Here is a 21,022-nt window from a genome sequence, read left to right on the forward strand (position 1 = left end):
TCCAGCAAGTCCCGCGCGCACCGCTCTGTGCCCCTCAAGCATCTCTGCACCACACACACACCCCTCGGGCAGCAACCACCCTGAGCACAGGCACCAGGCCCGCCAGCCAAGTCCACCCTGCTCACCGCAGCGTGCACGTCGTGCTCAATGCCCCAGGCCAGCCTAGATATGTGTGGGGTGTGTGTGTGTGTGATTTTCCACATAATGAACTCTGTGTGCGCGTGCCCACAGAGAGGACTCCGAGTGCCACCTCTGGCACCCGTGCCATAGGTTCGCCATCACTGGTATAAGGCAGTTTCACAAACGTTCATTCCAGATTTCGTCACAGTCTGGTAAGAACTTGGTGTCGTGTGAAGATAAAGGTGTTCCCCTGTGCAAGCACTGCATCATTGCTGAGTCATGGGGTGATGTCATATCCCAACATTTACTAGGTAGACTGTGCATAGGGTGGTTTTGCTATTGCTTTCCCTAGTCTTTTATACTCTGCCTTCAGCAAGCTGAATACTCATTTTACCAACCTCTGAAAGACAGAGAGCTGAGTCAATCGTGAGCCAGCCACATGAAACTGTTGTGATCAAACTGAGGTGTGCCTTTTGGCCTTCCCCATAATCCAGACTCCAGGGTTAGCATAATCTGTTTTACTGAATGGGAACTGCAATGATATGTATGCCTGGCCTTGCCAGATCTGAAACTTCCCAAACTAAGCAGTAACTGACTGTTGTGGGGTTTCCGGGCTGTGTTCCAGTAGATGTTGAAGGCTTTCACAGCCGGATTCAACTGGTGGTTGTGGGTTTTCCAGGCTGTGTGGCCGTGGTCTGGTAGATCTTGTTCCTAACATTTTGCCTGCATCTGTGGCAGACATCTTCAGAGGTGTATCACTGAGAGAAGTGTGTAACTGGACACTGTGCAACAGACTTCTCTCTGATACATCTCTGAAAATGCCAGTCACAGATGAAGGCAAAATGTTAGGAACAAGATCTACCAGACCACAGCCACACAGCCCAGAAACCCCACAAGAACCAATGTTCCAGTAGCATTTTCTCCTGATGTTTCACCTGCATTTGTGGCTGGCATCTTCAGAGGATCCAGCCGAAACGTCAGGAGAAAATGCTACTGGAACATGGCCATACAGCCCAGAAACCCCACAACACTCCAGTGATTCCGGTCGTGAAAGCCTTTGACAATACATTAAGCAGTAACTTTTCCTCATGAGTTTTGAATGAAAAGAATGGGTGCATTTTCAAAGTTATTTGGGCATTAGAAAATCAGTATTACACATTGTATGCATACTTGACAAAAAAGTTGTCCAGGCTGAATAAAGTTCATTATGCGTTCACAGTGTAAACAAATCCATAAACGGAACCTTAAAAAGTAGGGTTGCCAAACTCCAGGTGAGGCCCAGAGATCTTTGAGAGGCTCATTCCGCACATGCAGAATAATGCACTTTCAAACTGCTTTCAGTGCTCTTTGAAGCTATGCGGAATAGCAAAACCCACTTGCAAACAGTTGTGAAAGTGGTTTGAAAACGCATTATTTTGTGTGTGCGGAAGGGGCCAGAGTTCCAGCTGTTTTCAAGACCGCAGTGATCCAGAACCCCTGGAGAAAAGGGCTGCTTTTTGAGGCAATAAACCCAGCTGAGCTTTCCCTCCAACCCTCTCCTGCTCAAATTCTACCCCTTCCCAAATCTCCAGAGTGAGTCAGCAAACCTAAACTGTGAAAACAAATTAAACGTATCAAGGGAAAACAAATAGAACATTTTCTTACCCAACTAAGCTGTTGCTTTGGTGGGAGGGGGGCTGTATTCTACAAATGGATTTCTGCCAGGCAAACTTCATGTTTTTACAGCTTAGCTTGGTCCTAAGTGCAGCGTGCATTGGGAAATGCTCTCTTATATGCTTCCCCGGAAACTCCTTCGAGGACACCTCTGAAAGAAGGTGCTTTGCTGAGTTGACTGTTCCATTTGTGGTTGTTTGCATTTGCTAAGTGGTGCTTTTGGCACGCACCTTTCATGCTTGGGATCAATGCAAAACACACAACACAATTAGCAAACATCAACGTGCGGGGGGGGGATGCTAAAGACATCACCAGGCTAATCATCATTTCCGGCCGTCAGGAAGGAAGTGTCACCGAATCGGCCGCTTTCACATTTCCAACATTCATAACAATGCATCTTAAGAAAGGAACATATTCTGACCAAGCACAATAATTTCATAGGGGTGTATAGGAAGCTGCTCTGAATTTTGCGGAGAAGGCCTGCTCTGAGAGATCCTGTTTTCAATGGATAAAAAAAAAATCACTATAGTCGATAAGACAAACACATCATCTAATAGCTAGATTTGAGTTCTACAGAACCTTAACGATCAACAAGATTTGAGAGGTAAAAGCTTTTGAGAGTCAAAGCCAGTGGTGGGATCCAAAAATTATAGTAACAGGTTCCCATGGTGGTGGGATTCAAACAGTGGCGTAGCGCCAATGGGGCTGGGCGGAGCACGACGGGGGCGTGGCCGGGCATTCCGGGGGCAGGGCATTGCTGGGCGGGGCTGTGGAAAGGACGCAGCTGCTGCGCCGGTCCTTGGACGGGAAACGAATGCACGCAGGCGCAGGCTGCCACGCACCTCCTACTAGACTGCTTCAAGTTCTGCGCGCTACTGCTGAAGAGCGGAGGAGGGGCGTAACTAAGACAAAATATCACGTGGCAAAATCACCAATTAGTAACCCCCTCTCAGCACACACAAATAATTAGTAACCTACTCTCGGGAACCTGTGAGAACCTGCTGGATCCCACCTCTGGTCAAAGCTCACTTCGTCAGGTAGCATTCATCAGGGAGCTCTGACTGGAAAGCTTCTACCCCAGAAATCTTGGTGATCTCTAAAGTGTTACTGGACTCGAATCTAGCTCTTCCGCAGACCAGCATCACCACCCTCTGAAACTACCTTAATATAATGTGGTTGAGATTGAGATCAGGGACCAGAGTTCCTGGTGCCCCCCCTCCCCAGTTAACTACTGTAGTCATCCCCGCAGGGTCGTCGCTAAGGAATAGGCGAGACGCGGAGGAGGTTCCATCTGGTGGAGAGCGTCAGCAACAGGAAGCGCGGGATTTCGTGATCCTGACAACTCTGCCCTGTGCTGGTCTCTGGCACCTTTTATTAGGGTTTCATTGTGGGCGTGTCAAGGAGGTGGGTAGGGAGATGAGCGGGAGACCGGGAGACCTGGAGATCATCATGTGATGTATGATCTCACCTGGCTACGTGCGGAGAGGAGTGTAAGCGTCTGAGCCTAATCCTCACCTGGGGGCAAGACCATTGTCCCTGCGCCCGGTGACTGAGCCAGACAGTTCATGACCCGTGACTCATAGGGGGGATGAGGAGTGGGGAGTGCGGTCGCGACCAGAAGGCCTGTGGGGTCGCTGGTGTGCCAGCGTTCTACTACGGTACTGCTGGGTCCAGCAGTGCATTACTACATCTCCTCCTTTTTTACGTTTTAGAGGGAAGGCCGAAATGCAAGGGGGCGATTTTTAGGGGGACGGCTTGTCTCCTCGCTGTTTGGTCGAGTTGACCGAGCTGCTTATGCAACATTAGAACTTGTTTGCGGGGCAGGGGAAAGTCGAGGGCTTCTTACACAGGTTACAGGCAATCATTAGATACACATTGAACGCAAACAGGACCCGTGATGGCGAGGGCATACAATCAAACCAATGCAAGAGCTGTATGATAGCACTCCAACCATCTCTCCCGGCAGCCAGCTCCAGAGGGCTGGCCACCAATTGGGCAATACATCATACTTTAGACTGGATACAACTTTTTTGCAATTCACGCACTTTCATATGAATCAATTGGGAGTTATCAGAGAGATTAAAGCAACACATATTATGTACATTCTCACAACCCTGGTGATGCAATAACAACAAATAATCAATGGCGGCACGATTATCTAAAGTCGCTTGACGAAGTTCCTGCTGCTTTCGGAGGCCAGGGCATCCAGAGCAATGGAGGTGGAGTTGATGGACTCCCGTGAAGGGGCACAGGCCAGCCGGCCGTAGTCTTGGTGTTACAGGAAACAAGTCCGGGGACTCCCACAAGGAAGTTGGCGAGGGAAACTACACTCCGCCTTGGCTAGGAGCCGCCCAGCGTCGTCTCCGGCAAGGGGGGGTCGAGGGAAGGGCGGAGCGGTGGACTGTGCTTGGGCTTCCGCCGGGTGAAGCCTGAGGCAGAACGATGGTGGGGCGGTAGCAGAGAGTTCCGGCAGACACAGCCGGAAATGCAGCAACAACAAATAACATAACTTCTAAAAATTAAGGCATGCAATAACTTCAGCAATGGATTGGTTCACAGTAAGCAATAAAACATGGCTAAACGAATACATAGGCTGGATGATGTATGCGGAAGGAAGGCAACCCGTGGTTGCATAATTGTCCAATGCATGGCTCTTGCTGTTTGACTACCAAAGCTGGTGAGCCGGCGATGAAGGCTTAGGAGTCCATGGATTTCTCAAGAGCGTAGGGAGAGCTACACTGATAGTCTTTAGCATTGCAGGTTCAAAGTGATTCTCACTGAGCAAAGGTTGTGAGAGAAGGCGTGTTCCAACAATATTCCAAAGCGGCTGAGAACAGCTGGAGAGTTCCAAGGGTTAATCTATCAGGAATGTCCCCTGGCTGCAACTCCAAGAAACTTCAGCCAGGGTGAAGGCAGAGAGGGAGAGAGAATAGCGATTGTGAGATGAGGAGCAGCAACACGCGGCATCAACCTCTGAGCCACAGCTGGCCCAGAGCTGCCCGTTCCCCCCAGGGGGGTGGCCCCAGCGGGGGCTGTGATCGCTTGTGTGGAAGAATGGGTGGTGCTGGCTCCAGAGAGATCCCCTCCCATCTCGGCCCAGGCTGGGGCAATCCCGGGCCCCTCTCGACAGGGCGGCAGGGTTGGATCCTTCTCCAGGGAGTGCGTCAAGGCGCCCCGCTCTCCATCTCCGGGACGGGGGCGCTGGCCTGGCATGGCGAAGGCTGGACTCCTGTATGGAAGAGAAAGGCAAAGCAACGCTTTTCCCCCAGGGGTTTGCTTGCGCTGGCTGGGTTAGTAGATGACAATAGAGGACCTGAGCCCTGAGTGGGGGGGGGGGGGAGCAATTTTTGAATGATTGATAGAGAACGATACTTTGGATATGGTCTGCTGGATGAGACCTTGATTGAGTCGATAGGGGGGACTACTCCCCTTTCTTTTCGTTTGTTTTGGCCAAGCTTTCTTTAGGCTAGTTGGCCCATTCCGACAACGATCACTTTGCAACATTCAAAGGCGCTTAAAGAGATACAAGGCAGGGAATTGCCCGAAGGCTTAGGAGAAGGGAGAGATCACATCCAGGTCGGATGTGTTTGTTTGTAAACAATCCCAATCACCGTCCTAAGGTGTGGGTTTTAGCAAAGCAACCCAAACAATTCACAATTATAGTCATATCGCATTAATATAGCATCTATAGGAAAGATGTAGAGAAGATGCAAAGAGAACAGTTCCTGGGCTTGAGGTTTGATCACAGGAGCAGGAGTGAGAGGGTTTGCAAAAAACCCTTTATCAGATCCTAGATCTAGAGGTGGGGTGCGTCAGCCCATTAGAAAGAGGGAGGGTGTGCAGAAAGGAAGGCAGGGGGGGGGGGAAGGGTTTGGAAGTCAAAGCCTCTACCTTCCCTCCTGTAAGGAGACTTTGGTCGGTTTGAGCTCTCGCTTCCTACCTTCACAGCGAGGAGGCTGTGTAAGATGGAGGTGTGGCTGAGAGACCCCCCTTGCTAATCACTGTGACTAGCCAGGGAGCTCAGCAGAGAATGTGGGAGCATGAAAATGATTTTGGCTTCGATATGTAAACTTGCGCCACGCCAATGTGGCAGTGTGAGGCTCAGATGGACGGGCGAAAAGGTTCTCAAGGAAGGGTTTGAAGAAAGAGTTTTTGAGGGTTTAAACTTAAGATGGTAAGTGACCTGAAGCAGGTCCCATCGGCCTCTCCTCTAGAGGAGGCAATGCACGAAGCCAAGCGTCCTGTTTAAAGGTTGATGCTGTAATGGGTGAAGCCTTTCAAGGCATTGGCACACATAATCAGAAGGAGAAAAACTTTAATTGAAGCATAAGAGCATAGCTTAGAAGCAATGGACAAATCCCTCTGATGAAGGGAAAATTTTAGGGGTCTCTTGAAAGGGGGTAAGACATATACAGAGCATATATATATAGGCATACAGAGCGCGCGATAAAGTAATGAGGGAGGATTGCAACTCTGATTTGAGATCTTGCTCTCTGGCCAGAGGTACTTGACGATTTTGCTGCCACTGGGGAGCTTTGAGCTTAGGGCTTTGCACAGGCTCTGTAGAGGCTACGAGATCTGATTTGATCCTTACAGCTGCTTGTAGTTCAGTGGATTGTGGACTCTGCAGAGATTTTGAAATGCGTGCCACCTCTGTGGCACTGGCGGAGGCATGGTGACTTTGGAAATAGAAGGGGGAGCTAGCAAGAGCAGGAGAGTATATAGACGTAGGGGGGGAGCAAGCAACGAGATTTAGATTAGCTGAACTTAGATCAGACCTTTCGAGTGAAAGCATAGGGGCAGGATGATCGGATGAACTTGGCAGTTCCTGCGTGGATGTTTGTCCACACCTGGATGTGGATGAAAGCTCCCTGGTGCGTGGAGCTCGATGACCCCTGGGATGATGAACAACTCCCCTGTTCATCGGCAGAAGCTTTTGGCAAGACCAGCCTAATGGTCTCCGTGGGGATGGGATCACTATACTGAGCTGGAGCAGCGAAGATCTCGTGGGGGAGCTCCGGGGAAGAAGGGTTTGAGATCTGTGCTGGCACCTTGGTCTCCGGGCTGGGGAGAATGCCCGGGTGCGGTGCCTTCCCAGCAGGCTTTGGAGAGCTGACCCGGTCTTAGACACTCCCTGGGGGTCTTAGCCCCTCTGGGGGGAGACCCCCCCCCTCCTTTCGGGACTCTTGTAGGCCCCTCCGCCCGAGCAGTCTACAGTCCTTCACGGAGGTGTCCTGGCTTGTTGCAATTGGAAACACTACGTCTCTGAGGCTGTCTCAGGGCAGCGGAGAGGGCTGTAGCTAGAGGCTGCCGGCTTGATGGGCGAAAGACCCGCATGTCCTGGCAAGCTTTGAGCATGTCGGCCAGTTCAGGGTTCCTACCTAAGCCTGTGACTGCTTGCTGCGGCACTCAGCCGAGGCGTTCTCTTTGGCGCAGGCGCTTTAAGGAGTTCGCCCTGGAGCCTCCCTCGTTGCCAACCTGCCTTTTGAGAGCTTCCTGGAGCCTGTTCACAAACTCGGTATAGGGCTCTTGGGGGTTTTGCCGAATGGTGGAGAAACTCTGGGTTGGCTGGCCGGCATTGGGAACCTTGATAAACGCCTCTTTGTAGAGAGCTTAATTCTCCAGAAGGCTTTAAGCGCAGAAGGGTGGCCTCAGAGCAGGATTTCTAATCTGATCGTTGGGGTTGGTGAAGAGCATCGAAGCCCGCAAAGCCAAGCTTGCCTTGGCCCGGTGCAGGCGCCGCCAGAGGTGGCTGCCCTGTTGAAGCACTGCTGGCGGAACTTCGCTTTCCCCAGATCACAAATTCGTGCAGGAGGGCTCAGGAGCATCGCGAAAGGTGGTCTTCCAGTCGTCCGGAACCATTGTGGGTAATTCCTCGCCGATTGCCTCCAGCATGCCTCTCACGTAGGGGCTAGTGGCTCCTACGTCCCGCATCGCTTGGCGGAGCTCAGTGAGGATGTTTATAGCTTAAGGAGGCGGTACTCGACAACCCGCTTGAACAATGCACCATCCACAGGTATCTGTGAAATGGACCCGGGGCACAATGCCGTCAGAATATCGGCATCGTCTTCCGTCAGGAGTTTCTTTCCTTTGCAGATCGAAGTGGCTAATACGGCTCTGGCGAGGAAAGTTTTGAAGGCTCCCAGCGCCATTACGTGGCGCTGACGGAGGTCGCGCGGTGGCTTCGGGGAAAATGAAGGCGGAGCAAGGGGAGGGGGCGGCTGAGCCGCGGGAGAATTTGAAATGGGCGGCGGAGGAGCAAGGGGGGGGCAGAAGGAGGACAGGCGTCCAATTTAGCGGATAGAGAAAATTCCGGGGTTGAAATTGAAGGTGAAAAGATCGAAAGGAGGGCGACCTACAGCAAGGGAGCCATAGGTCTGCAGGCTGATGGCGCTTACATAACATTGTCTCCATCGTCAGTAGCAGTGACATCGGCGCAAGCATGGGCTCTGTCAGCGTAAGAAGTGCGCCCGATGTTTTCCCTGGAAGTCCTTAAGATTCAATGTCCCCCCCCTCTGGGTACCATGGACATTGAGCTTCAATCTCCACCTCAACCAATTTTGGCGCAGCTCCCTTCTTTACGGGGACTCCTACGTCGCGATTTCGCTAACGCTTTCAGATTACGTCAACGTGCATTTTGTCATAAGCTCCTGCTTTGCAAGCTCCCATACTCACCGGGTGTTCCGTCCGGACGAGAGAGAGTGTCCCTGAGGACTGGCGTGCGAGCCCTCTGGATGCGCCCGATCCAGAGGACAGGCGATACCGAAACGGGTGGGTCCCTGGATGCGCCGCATCCAGAACCCGACTTCGCATCGCGACCCTTTCCCAGATGGCGACAGTGGAAAGCAGGGTGGGAGGTTCGAGATTCTCGGGTTTCGGCACCAGCTTGTAGTCATCCCCGCAGGGTCGTCGCTAAGGAATAGGCGAGACGCGGAGGAGGTTCCATCTGGTGGAGAGCGTCAGCAACAGGAAGCGCGGGATTTCGTGATCCTGACAACTCTGCCCTGTGCTGGTCTCTGGCACCTTTTATTAGGGTTTCATTGTGGGCGTGTCAAGGAGGTGGGTAGGGAGATGAGCGGGAGACCGGGAGACCTGGAGATCATCATGTGATGTATGATCTCACCTGGCTACGTGCGGAGAGGAGCGTAAGCGTCTGAGCCTAATCCTCACCTGGGGGCAAGACCATTGTCCCTGCGCCCGGTGACTGAGCCAGACAGTTCATGACCCGTGACTCATAGGGGGATGAGGAGTGGGGGTGCGGTGCGACCAGAAGGCCGTAGGTCCGCTGGTGTGCCAACGTTCTACCACGGTGCTGCTGGGTCAGCAGTGCATTACTACAACTACTACGAGGCTGCTCTTTAAGAAAGGAAATGCACAATCCCACGATTACTTGGAAGGAAACCACGGAAGACTCTTTCATCTAACACCTACACTGTTTCTCCTTAAAAAAAAAGGAACATCCCTAGTTAGGGGTGGACCCTTCAAAAATTATTTAAACTTTCAGGTATTTTTTGAAGGATATGATTTTCAGTGCGTTGAAATTTTGTCAGGTTGGTTACTGTTTTTTGTAATGTTTGAGGGTGAGTTTTCAAGACTGGGAATTTCAGCGTCCAAAAAGCATGCCCCGGGAGATTTCTGTAAGGTAGCCAAATCTCACAGCAATCTAGGAACCTGCCTGCCTGTCCACCCACTATTTTCAGACTGAACTCTAAAGCTTTAAATATCTGCGACTACAATATGTCAGGGATTACTTCTACTTGTACTGGCCTGCCCAGGACTGTCAGTGAAGTTCATTCTCTGTGTGTCCCAGTGGGTGGCTAGCTTCTCCTTTTGGGCGTTCCGACAAGTACCTTAAGATCCTTTTTACAGGGGTTTTTACTAGTTTCTCTGCGTAATGTGTTTTGATGTGTTTACTATGATGGGCTTAATATTGTTGGGTTTCACAATCTGATTAAGAAGAGAATTAGGAACTATTAGCTAGCTGATGGCTTTGCTTTTAGTAGCCATTTTATGATATTTGTTTTGACTCGCAGCCTACCCATTTTCTGGATGGAGTTGAGATCAGATAGAAATGACTTCAATAGATAAATAACTGGACCGAGCATTTTTCTGCTTCCCAGTTCTGATTTTCAACACTAACCCCAAACTAAGTTTTGAGCACCCTTCCTCCAGATGGAACATCCCTTGGCTGGGAGACTTTCCCCTTCAAGGTGTCCCAGCGTCAGCTCTGGTACAAAAGTGCATTTATTGTGCTATGTGCTTTAACATGTAACACTTAAGCCCCTTTTGCACATGCAGAATAATGCACTTTCAGTCCACTTTCAATGCACTTTGCAGCTGGTTTTTACTGTGCAGGAGAGCAAAATCCACTTGCAAACAATTGTGAAAGTGGATTAAAAGTGCATTATTCTCCATGTGAGGAAGCGGCCCTATAGATGTAATATCGGTGAACCAGTGTGGTGCAATGGTTAGAATGTAAGACTAAGATCCAGGAGACCCAAGTTCGAATCCACACTCTGCCATGGAATTCTGCTGAGTGACACTGAGCCAGTCAAACACTCAGCCTAGCCTACCTCAAGGGGTTGCTATGAAGATAAAACAGAGAAGAGGAGAAGGATGTAACCTGCTTGGTGGCCCTCTGGAGAGAAAAAACAGGTATTGCTGAATTAAAAATTATATAATGATAATAAAAGAATCAGTTTGTCTGTCTGTGGCAGGCACAACTTCTCAGAAAATAAAGGTAGGAGTTTCAGGATGAAGATTGTTATGGGATATATCTCTCCTCAGCTGGCCCCTAGACAAATCTGTAAGAGACCCTGACAGCTTTAAAAAGGCCTTGGACAGATTTATGGAGGAGAAGTCAATCTATGGCTACCAATCTTGATCCTCCTTGATCTCAGATTGCAAATGCCTTAGCAGACCAGGTGCTCAGGAGCAGCAGCAGCAGAAGGCCATTGCTTTCACATTCTGCATGTGAGCTCCCAAAGGCACCTGGTGGGCCACTGCGAGTAGCAGAGTGCTGGACTAGATGGACTCTGGTCTGATCCAGCAGGCTAGTTCTTATGTTCTTATGTTCGTAATTTTGTTGTGGGGCTTCTGTTAAACAACACAGATGTCGTGCTCTTGGGAAAAGTAGCAAACATTTCTCTTACAAGTGACGGAACTCTGTAAGTAACATCTAATGCTAGATCCAGTTCCTCCGTGTTTTGATCTTACTCTTGCTTTGTACATTACAAATGTCTGGTAATAAACAGGAGCCTATTTTATATGCCTAATAAAGATTGTGGTTGTTGTTATGGGATATAAATGAAGTAAATCTATTATATTAAAAAGATGTGCCTGCCTGTCTGTTCACATGTAACTTATCTACAATAATAAACCATGTATCTTCTGTGGCAAGCAGAAAAAACCTAGGCATTTGAAAAGTGGACTCCAATTTTAGCATGATTGTAGGACCCAGGGCAGTGGTGGGATCCAAAAATTTTAGTAACAGGTTCCCTCGCCAGCCCCCCCTCAGCAAAGGGGGAAGAGGCGTACCTAGGCAAACCTGAGCCCTGGGCAAAACCTGAGTTGGATGCCCAGCCACCCCACCACATTTTTTTTGCACCAGGTCATTTCTAAATCATCATCACATTATAGAAAATGCCCCAACTCACAAATCTGAACACAGCAATGGTGAAACACACAGGTTCTTTGATAGAGACTGGTGAGATAAAAGGTACGAGAGGCTGAGAATCAATGAATTGCAGTACCTGAAAGGGATTAACCCAGTTCAGGGGAGTTACATTATTAGTCGCAATTGCTATATGGAACCTTCACATTCAAAGGCAGTATGCCTCTCGGGGAGGCGAGGGCGTGGAGGTGGAAAAGCGGACCCAATTAGTAACCCCCTCTCGGCACACACAAATAATTAGTAACCCACTCTCGGGAACTGGTGAGAACCTGCTGGATCCCACCTCTGACCCAGGGTCTGCCCTGGAACCTTGCCGCTGTCTGATCTTATATCAGTCATGCTGTGTGATTCTCGCACACAGATCTTAGTGTGAGCAACCTCACAGGGTTGTTGTCAGAATAAAATGACGGCGAGGAGAACTATGTGAGACACTTTTGGGCCCTCATTGGTGGGGAAACAAATCCCTCTGCTATTTACAGCGGAAGTGACAATTGTTTGCAGCAGGCATAAGTCATCCAAAAAGATGTGAGCTCAGTGAGCTACAAGACCAGTGAGCAAAATGAGCGGATCAGATGTCCAGTAAGGAAATTAATTAATAACTACCTTCAGATCAACATTTCAGAATAAAGTACCTTGATACTAGCATTGTGTGAAGGTACATAAGCTTTGATTCCCTACAACGCCATCCTGTGCAGTCTAAACCCACTGTTTTAAATATCAGTGGGATTTTCAGATGGGAATAACATGCCACAGGATTATGCTGTGTTAGGCCCTGCATGGGGCTGGCTGCTAAATGAAGGAACTGAGAACCAAAAACCAACTTCAGTCTTATGCAAATCTTGGGTTTATTGGGGGGGATGTAAATTCCTGCAGGATTTTGCCCAGGGCCCTCAGCTATGATATGCATATTCTGGTCAATGGGCCCTTTGAATGAAAGGCACCGAAGGGAATATTAATTAACATATTGGGAAGCTAGAATTGTCAGGTCCTGAGAAGCTGGAATTGTCAGGTTGGGAAGCTAGAATTGTTTGCTTTTTTCCTTGTTAAATTACGTTTATTATTTGATTACTTTTCTGCCCAAACTTGCCTTTCGATCGCTGCCAGGCGGGAAAGGTGTTTCATTCTCCTCCCTTGCTATTCAGCTGATGTCTTTTGTTCTTCTTTATGGCGTTTTATTTACCTCATGATCTCTTAGTCAACCCAAACAATGTGTATTGTTGACTTGCCTGACATTTCAGTGAACTAACATGTAACCAAACAAGTTCTTTCCCACCCAAACCTGCTCTGTGGCCGATGTGGCAATGCTACAGACATGTGAAATAGTAGGGAGGACAGTGTGGGTGTGGGTAGTGACTAAAAAGTAGAATAAAGACTGCAATTTCGGACAGCTGGAGAATTGCGTGCTTGTGGGAAATGGGCCAAAAGAAAAGGAAGAAGTTAAGATTTAAGGAGCTGCCTTGGAAATTTGGCCATTTGGACATGTCCTTTTAAAAACACGGGATTGGATCAAGCCAAATTTTCCCCCCTTCTGCACATGCAGAATACTGTACTTTCAATCCACTTCCACAACTGTTTGCAAGTGGATTCTGCTATTCCGCACAGTAAAATCCAGCTGCAAAGTGCATTGAAAGTGGTTTGAAAGTTCATTATTCTGCATGTGCGGAAGGGGCCTCAATCTTGCCCCAATCATCCCCTTACTACTGTCCCCATTTCATGTGGCTTTTGTCCCCTGATCCCCCCATAGCCTTTCTGCGTTGTCAAAGGGGACCTCTCCTCTTCTTTTCACTATTGGAAAAGCAATTTGGATGCAACCATTTATGCTAGAGGGAGCACCTTCTACTTGAAGTCACCATGTTCTCTAAAAAGCAGTAATGTGTGTATTTTGAATGCAATTTTGGCACATGCAAATCAGAGTTCCGAAAGGTCCAATAGTACCAAAGCTGTATGTGCATGCAAAAATACATGCATTGTGCCTGTTCAAACTGCAAGTCTGTGGAGGATCTATTCATAATCCAGACACACCCAGCGGATGTAACATCTGAAAAGGTCTAATGGCGTTACTGTATCCGAGGCACCGAACTGGGTTTTGAACAGGGGTCTTCTTACGTAGCTACTGTTCCAGGGTGCTTAGACTACCGGTAGTAGGAGAAGCAGGAATTACAGCCAAGGAAACAACTGTATTACAGCAGGGCTGTAACCAAACACTAGGGCTGATTCCGCATGGGCCAAAAACAGAGGTGTGAAAACGGTGTGAAAACAGTATAAACCCATTTACACCGTTTTAAACCCTTTTACACCATTTTCACACCGTTTTCACACTGCTGTTTTTGGCCCATGTGGAATCAGCCTAGGTTTGTGGGTGCAGCACCCCAACTGCCAGAAACAACTGGCAGGATTTACTTGGATGGCGTGACCGTTTCGATTTTAACAGGATCTTGTTTCTAAAATAGGAAAAATCGCCCAGGGGGTAGGGGGTGGGGTATCAGAGTAGGGCAAATAGGAAAAAAATCCTCCTTCAGGTACTTAAACACAGCAAGGAATTTAAAAGGGATACAGAATGCCCTAAAACCAGTATGGCCAGCTTCTTCAGTGGGGAGGGGGTGAAGATTCTCTGGTCACGTCTTCACCACTCCTTCCTCTGTTCAGATTAGTGGAGGAGGGGCCAGCCCCAACTGCAAATGTTATCGCCCTAGCCCTACCTAGAAATACAAGCTAGCTACACTCAGGGTTATCACGTCACCTGCGGCTACTGACAAGGGATGGGGTTGCCAGATCCAGGTTGGGGAACTTCTGGGGATTTGGGGATGGACCCTGGGGACTTTAATGGGGTATAATGCCATAGAGCCCACCCCCCCACCCCCAAGCATCCATTTCTCTAGAGAAACTGGTATCTATAGTCTGAAAATGAACTGTAATTCAAGGGGATCCCCAGAACCCACCTGGAGGATGGCATCTCTAGCTATGCCCCTACTTGGGCTAGAGCAGTGATGGCGAACCTATGGCACGGGTGCCAGAGGTGGCACTCAGAGCCCTCTCTGTGGGCACGCACAAACAGTTCATCATGTGGGGGGGGGAATTGCCCCCCCCCCACATCTAGGCTGGCCTGGGCCGCTGGGCTTGATTATTAGCATTAAACCTAAGACCTAGTTTTGGGGAAGCTGTATAGGTAACCCTGTTAAGCACTATTGAACCCCACTGATTTTCATGCAAAGAACTAAAGCACGATCCTTTCCCTGGGAGTAAGCTCAGTTGCTGGCAATGTGGCTTGCTTCTGAGTAAACCCTCCTAGAGTCGTGAGTCACCCGTTCGAAGAGTTGCACGGTTGCTTCAAAGCAAAGCCACCTTTTACCACCAAGCTGAGTCCCGAGTAATGCACGCCTCATGAGCCAACCATTTTTCCTAAACTAAAACCTCAGTATTCAGGTTAAATTGCCGTGTTGGCACTTTGTGATACATACGTTGGTTTGGGGTTGCAGTTTGGGCATGCGGTCTCGAAAAGGTTCGCCATCACTGGGCTAGAGGCAAGAGGGCATTTGCTTGCTGTTTCTTCATCCTTCCTCGTGGCAGCTCGGCCATCATCACCACCCCTATTCCAGTCCTCCCCCTTCTCCCACCTCGTGCCCATCCAGAGGAAGGAGATCCTCATGCCAAGCAGCAGCCCGGGCCTCCTCACGCTGACGTGTCTGCCCGTGGAAGGCTCAGCCTGGCACTGGAATGTACTGGTACCCCTCCAAGCCGGGCAGGGGTCTCGCATTACAGGGGAGTTGACTGCTGGGCCTGCATCCAAGAAAACCGGAGGGGGGGGGGGAGAAGTACAGGTCAGCACGTCGTCTGTGTGTTTTGTCAGAAGACGGGGAAGCTGCCAGGTTCTTCCCCTAGCTGCCTGGACAGAAAAACATCTAAGTGCCCCTCAAGAAAATTGTCCTTAACCTGAAGTGCAGGCACGGTGCGCAAGACTTTGGAAGAAAGGCGGCCTGATAGCTGGGCTCCTTCTTACATGCTTCTATAAAATCTTCTTTTCGATTTGCTATTGTGATTTTAAGGAAAAGAAAATGCCTCCGTTCTTCACGCCACTTCATTTTCATTGCTGTTAAGTTTGGCTCAGACGAAACTGGTAGGAACGACCGATAGCAGTTGAGCGGGTGACGGCGGGGTAATTTTATCCTTCTTTCTTCTTAACCTTGGAACTCCGAATATATTAAGTTCTCCTCAGGCAGGCCTTCAGAGCTCAGAACAGGAGCCTAATTTGAATAGAAGGCTCCAGCCCTAGCTTATGAGAAGTCAGGAGTACCCCAGAGCATGTGCAAAGAGTGTTTCTTCCATTAATATGTTCTCTCCCCACACACACCTCAGCTTAAGGTTGTCAACTTTCGGGTAAGGATTGAAAATCACCTAGAATTACAACTGATCTCCAGAGGACGGAATTAGTTCCCATGGAGAAAATGGCTGCTTTGGAAAATTGACTTAATGGCCTTTTATCCTGGTGAGGTCTCATCTCTCCTCAGATCCCACCTTCCGTAGGCTGTATCAGTCAAATCTCTAGGACAGCCATTCTCAACCAGGGTTCCGTGGTACCCTGGGGTGCCGTGAGCATGTCCCAGGGGTACCGTGGCAACACTACCGCCACCACCCCCTCATTTTTGTGGTGTCTCCCACCGGCACCAGCAAGGACATGGAGCTGGCCCATGGGGCAGGGCCTGCCACAAGGTCAGCAGCCGCCACCACCCCCCGTGCTTCCCTTCACCCTGGGAGGGGAAGGTGGGGTGTGTGGCAAGCAGGGGCAATGGGAGAAGAAGGTGGAGGGTGGCGGCAAGGGTACCGTGAGATATGAAGAGTGAGGTCAAGGGTACCCTGACCTCGAAAAGGTTGGGAAACACTGCTCTAGGAATTACCCAGTACGGAGTTGGCAACCCTATCTCCTTCAGTCCGGTCTGGCAGCTTCCCAGCTGACTTGATCCCCATAATACGTTTTTTTATAATCTGTTATAGATGAATAAGTTAATAATAAAGGATAAAGGGGCAACAGCTTCCGGGGCTGAGCTGTGGCACCTCCCCTGTTAGAAATCAGTCCGTGTTGTACGCAAGACAGCCTCTTTGTACGTACACACTTTTGTCCGCCCTCCCAATTGACATTTAGGGTTCACTCCCTTTCCCCTCCCCAGCCCTCAAAAAAGAAGACCAAGACATCTGGATTACAAACATTTGGATTTTATCCAAATAACATAGTTTTCCTTCAATCTGGGACAGTATAATAATTGGTGGGCCAAAGATTCGACTAGGCCAGCATCACACGGGCACAATCTATTCGAATTTTCTTGAGGCAACACGAAGCTTGTCAGGGGAGAGGACCACGAAAAGGGCCGTGCTGGGGACCCCGTCTTATTCCAGTGAAGAAATTAGCTCGGAGAGTTGCCCCCTTCCCCATCTATTACTGAGAAACCTCTGAAGAAAAGCACAACCGTTTTCCAGAGCTGAGGTGAAAACTCTATGCTCCCTCCCCCACACCCCAAGGTCTTATGGTGGCGAACCTTTGGCACTCTAGATGTTATGGACTACAATTCCCATCAGCCCCTGCCAGCATGATCAATTGCCCATGCTGGCAGGGGCTGATGGGAATTGTAGTCCATAACATCTGGAGTGCCAAAGGTTTGCCACCACTCCAAAAAAGTTGAGAGCAGCTGGTTTCTGAGGTATGAAGGGTGTAGTGTCCAGTGAGTTTGTGTACGCAGAGCCTTTTTTTCCATTATGGCTCTCACCTGTATTGAGTACCAGCACCTTTGAAATTGGGTTGGGGGGAATCAGTGGTGGGATTCAGCAGGTTCGCACCACTTCGGCAGAACCGGTTGTTAAAATGGTGCTCGTAAACAACCAGTTGTTAAATTATTTGCATCCCACCACCGGAACCGGTTGTTAAATTATTTGAATCCCACCACTGGGGGGAATCTCAAGTCCTGAAGGGGAAATTGGTGGAATTCAGTGTGACTGTACATATGGGCACTGCGACCTCTCTTTTTTACCCAAAATGAAAAAGCACTATGTGTACACATGTGTCTACAAGAGAGAGGTCCATTTCCTCACAAATCCAGCTGAAACAGGTTACGATAAATGAATAGGAAGAGAGAGGGGGCTGGCAGCCCCCTTTGTTTGTTGGGCCCCTGGGAATAACCAAAACCGTAACAAATTATTAACCAGCGAGCAAACAGCGCCAGTCTGAAAAAAAGACAGGGTCAGGGTCTCCTGCCACATTCCCCTGGACTGCTCACCAACCCATGCCTCCTCCTCCTCTCCTGAAAACAGATCATACACCAGACTTATGTTAGACACTCCCCTACCCCTACAATTTCCATGCCCTCATGTGTTTTTACATCAAGATTAGGCTCAGTTTGCCTTTCCTTCGATCCATTTCATCCTATTCCTTCTGCTTGTTATTGATTCCCTCATTCTCTGTATCTCCCATTTCTCTCTCACACTCACACATTCTTTCATGGTTGGGGGAGAAAGAAAACAGAACTCGAGAAGACATTCTCAAGGCGCAGTTGTGAAGAAAGCGGCCAATTTCTCTCATATTTTCACCTGTTTTTGGCTTTTGTTCAGTTGTCCACTAATGCGGTTCCATTTGCACTCACCTGCCCTCACACATCCGATTTCCACAACCATGTGGTCTCACCTGCCATCATTCTTCCCTCTTTTCATTTATCTAATCTCTGCACCTTTCGCTTCAGCATTCTCCTCCTGTTTGTCATTCTCTTTCACGACTGTTTGTTCAACCTTTTGTTTTGTGTATCAGTTTGTTCGTGTCTTCTCACTCACACATGCAGTTATGGTCACACACACACACACATTCCAGAATTGCCAGATATCACAGCTCAACCCAGATGGATCAGCCTCGGCCCAGTTTCCCACCATAAAAGTCCTTGCACCAGCAATTCCTGTTGGGGTTTAGGCCTGGTGACGTCTGACAAGTCTACCTCGACCGCCACTCCTACTCATACATAGTCCCGTTTGTCAATCCCGCTGCCTGGGGGTGCAGTGGATCTGGCCGGGGCAGAATACCCAATACGCGGCGGTGGGTAGCGGTCCTCTCGCGGTGGGCAGGAACAGCAGAGCAGCGATCCCCCGAGGAGGAGAAGCGCGGAGGCCGCCCAGCCGACGTACAGAGCCGCTCCCAGCTCCCTCTTGAGGGCCTCGACCACCAGTGGGTTGTAGAAGTCGCGGATGATTGTGTTGGCAGACCAGCAAACCGGGATGAGGGTGAGGAGGCCGGAGACGATGAAGAGAGAGCCAGAGGTGATGACGATGCGGGCCTTGGCGCCTTCATCGTCTACGCAGTTGGTGCACTTGGCTCCCACAATGCCCACCAACAGGGCCCAGATGGCCAGCAGCACAGCGATCACCATGAGGGCCCGGGCAGCTTGGAGATCTTGAGGCAGGGCCAACATGGAGTCGTAGATCTTGCACTGCATCTGACCGGTGCTTTGCACGATACAGTTCATCCACAGTCCCTCCCAGATGATTTGCGCCACCACGATGTTGTTCCCGATGAAAGCCGTGACCTTCCACATGGGCAGGGCGCATGAGATAATGCTCCCCAACCAGCCAAAAATGCACAGGCTCATTGCCAAGATTTCCAGCCCTGCGGAGGACATTGTGGGTGGTCTTCACCTAAACCCCCACGGGACGCTGTTCTCTCCGGCCTTCTGGGACACCCAGATTAAGGAGCGATTAACGACCCAAAGGCTGTCAGTCTTTAAGTGAAGAGGACGAAAATTCAAGGCTCCGTCTTCAAAGCGAGGGACAGAAGTCCAGGTGTCTTCTCCCAAAGTTCAAATGATAACACCTCCGAGAATATTCCACAAATGTACAAGACCGGGAGAGGAGGTTCTTTTGGGCGCCTCTGCAGAATCACGTCTTTTTACAGGAAGCAGCTGTCAAAAGCACTTTTGATGTCATATACATTGAGAGCGGCAGCTCAGAAGGTGTCTGTTTACAGCATCCCACAGGTGGCTTCTGAAGAGAGGCCGTCTCTTACCTGTCCGCAAGCTCCGCTGAAGGCATGCTGGATCAGGAAGAGTGGACAGGTGCACCAGCGAAGCAGAACTGTGCAGGGAGACGCTGGAGACGTGAGCTGGAAACACCGTCTTGGCCGTATCCAAAGCCAGGCTGCTTGTTGTTGAGTTGTTCACCCTCACAGGTACCTGCTGTTCTCTGGAAGGATCCCGTGGGAGCCAGTGCTTAGCAGCGAGGAAGGGAGGGTTATATCTACCCCCAACAGGTGGATGGGAGGGGCGGGCAGCCCGAGCCAGGACAGGCATTGGGGGTTCCATGGTAACAATAGGGCTGGTTGGTGGTGTCGAGGAGGGAATTTGAATATTTCTTTATTTTCTGTTAACAAGTTGGGAAAGCTGCCCGTTCTTCAGGAGAAAAGGAGGAGGGGGGGATGTCGAGAAAAACAACACGGGGGTGGAGAGGGGGGGGGGAAGAGAGAGGGTGATAAAGTTCCTCGAGGAGAAAGCATATTGCCTCAAACGATTGTATTCCGGATTGTATTCCGGAGTACAGCAGGAACCGCTCCGTGAAGCATTTACTCAATACAATGCAACCAAAATAACAGCGTAAAGCACGCAGGCACACACAGAGGCCATTATTCTGGCTGGAAATAACGCAGCCTTCTCTGGCACGGAACAGGTGAAGAAGAGCTCTGCTTAGCATTTGAGAGGCGGCGTGAATCAGAGTTGGATTATACTTTTCATTTCATTTATTTGATTTCTATCCCGCCCTGTCCCCGCAGGGCTCGGGACGGGTGACAACACAAAGATGTACAATAAATAGTAATAAAACTTTAAAACGTTTGTAATACTAAGTACAAACATTATAATACTATAATGCTGAGACCAATAATAAGGCAGAGGTTAAAAAGGTGGAGATAACGCCCTCCTCTAATGCTGAAATCTCTGAAGCTGTTGCTACATTTTTACTCTGTGTAGAAGAAGAAGAAGAAGAGTTTGGACTTATATCCCCCCTTTCTCTCCTGCAGGAGACGCAAAGGGGCTGACAATCTCCTTGCCCTTCCCCCCTCACAACAAACACCCTGTGAGGTAGGTGGGGCTGAGAGAGCTCCGAGAAGCTGTGACTAGCCCAAGGTCACCCAGCTGGCGTGTGTGGGAGTGCACAGGCTAATCTGAATTCCCCAGATAAGCCTCCACAGCTCAGGCGGCAGAGCTGGGAATCAAACCTGGTTCATCCAGATTAGATACACGAGCTCTTAACCTCCTGCGCCACTGCTGCTCTCTGCAAGTTGTGTAATAATGATCTTTTTACTGTATTTGGAATTCATGACACACACCGTTTTTATGCCTAATAAAGGTTTTGGATTTGGATTTGGATAACGCCCTCCCCTACCCCCAGAGGCTGAAAGAAAATGACATTGCTTCGTTCAATCCGGCTGGCTAGGTGGAAAAGACCAATGTAACCCATCAATCAAGATGCCCAGCAAACTTCAGTAACTTTCTGCAATACACCACACAGATATCAAAACAAGCTTTGGCAGCATTTTGTAAAAACAGCTTTCATTCCGGC

At 49.5% G+C, this 21,022-nt stretch overlaps 2 protein-coding genes across 4 annotated transcripts in view; one reads left to right on the forward strand and one right to left on the reverse strand.

Annotated features, from left to right (window-relative positions):
• Positions 1 to 21,022, forward strand: part of LOC125444887 (sulfotransferase 1C2-like) — a 343,341-nt gene that overhangs the window by 65,624 nt on the left and 256,695 nt on the right. The window lies entirely within an intron of this gene.
• On the reverse strand, positions 51 to 19,660 carry LOC125444889 (claudin-9-like). Of its 3 annotated transcripts, XR_007246251.1 has the most exons (3): positions 18,253 to 19,660; positions 15,789 to 15,794; positions 51 to 63 (listed from the first exon to the last, which is right to left on the reverse strand). XR_007246251.1 is itself a non-coding variant. In XM_048517642.1 (1 exon), exon 1 carries the CDS (start codon positions 19,090 to 19,092, stop codon positions 18,433 to 18,435), a length of 660 nt encoding a protein of 219 aa, XP_048373599.1. In that variant the 5' UTR covers positions 19,093 to 19,660; the 3' UTR covers positions 18,029 to 18,432. The 3 variants fall into 3 exon arrangements, 1 of the variants encoding a protein (XP_048373599.1); XR_007246252.1 differs by lacking the exon at positions 15,789 to 15,794; XM_048517642.1 differs by lacking the exons at positions 51 to 63; positions 15,789 to 15,794 and having other exon boundaries at positions 18,029 to 19,660.

The sequence above is a fragment of the Sphaerodactylus townsendi genome, linkage group LG15, assembly GCF_021028975.2.
Source record: "Sphaerodactylus townsendi isolate TG3544 linkage group LG15, MPM_Stown_v2.3, whole genome shotgun sequence".
NCBI lineage: Eukaryota > Metazoa > Chordata > Lepidosauria > Squamata > Sphaerodactylidae > Sphaerodactylus > Sphaerodactylus townsendi.

Bases quoted from the DNA above. Each gene is read 5' to 3' on its own strand.
- LOC125444889 (XM_048517642.1), bottom strand. From the start codon at position 19,092: ATGTCCTCCGCAGGGCTGGAAATCTTGGCAATGAGCCTGTGCATTTTT.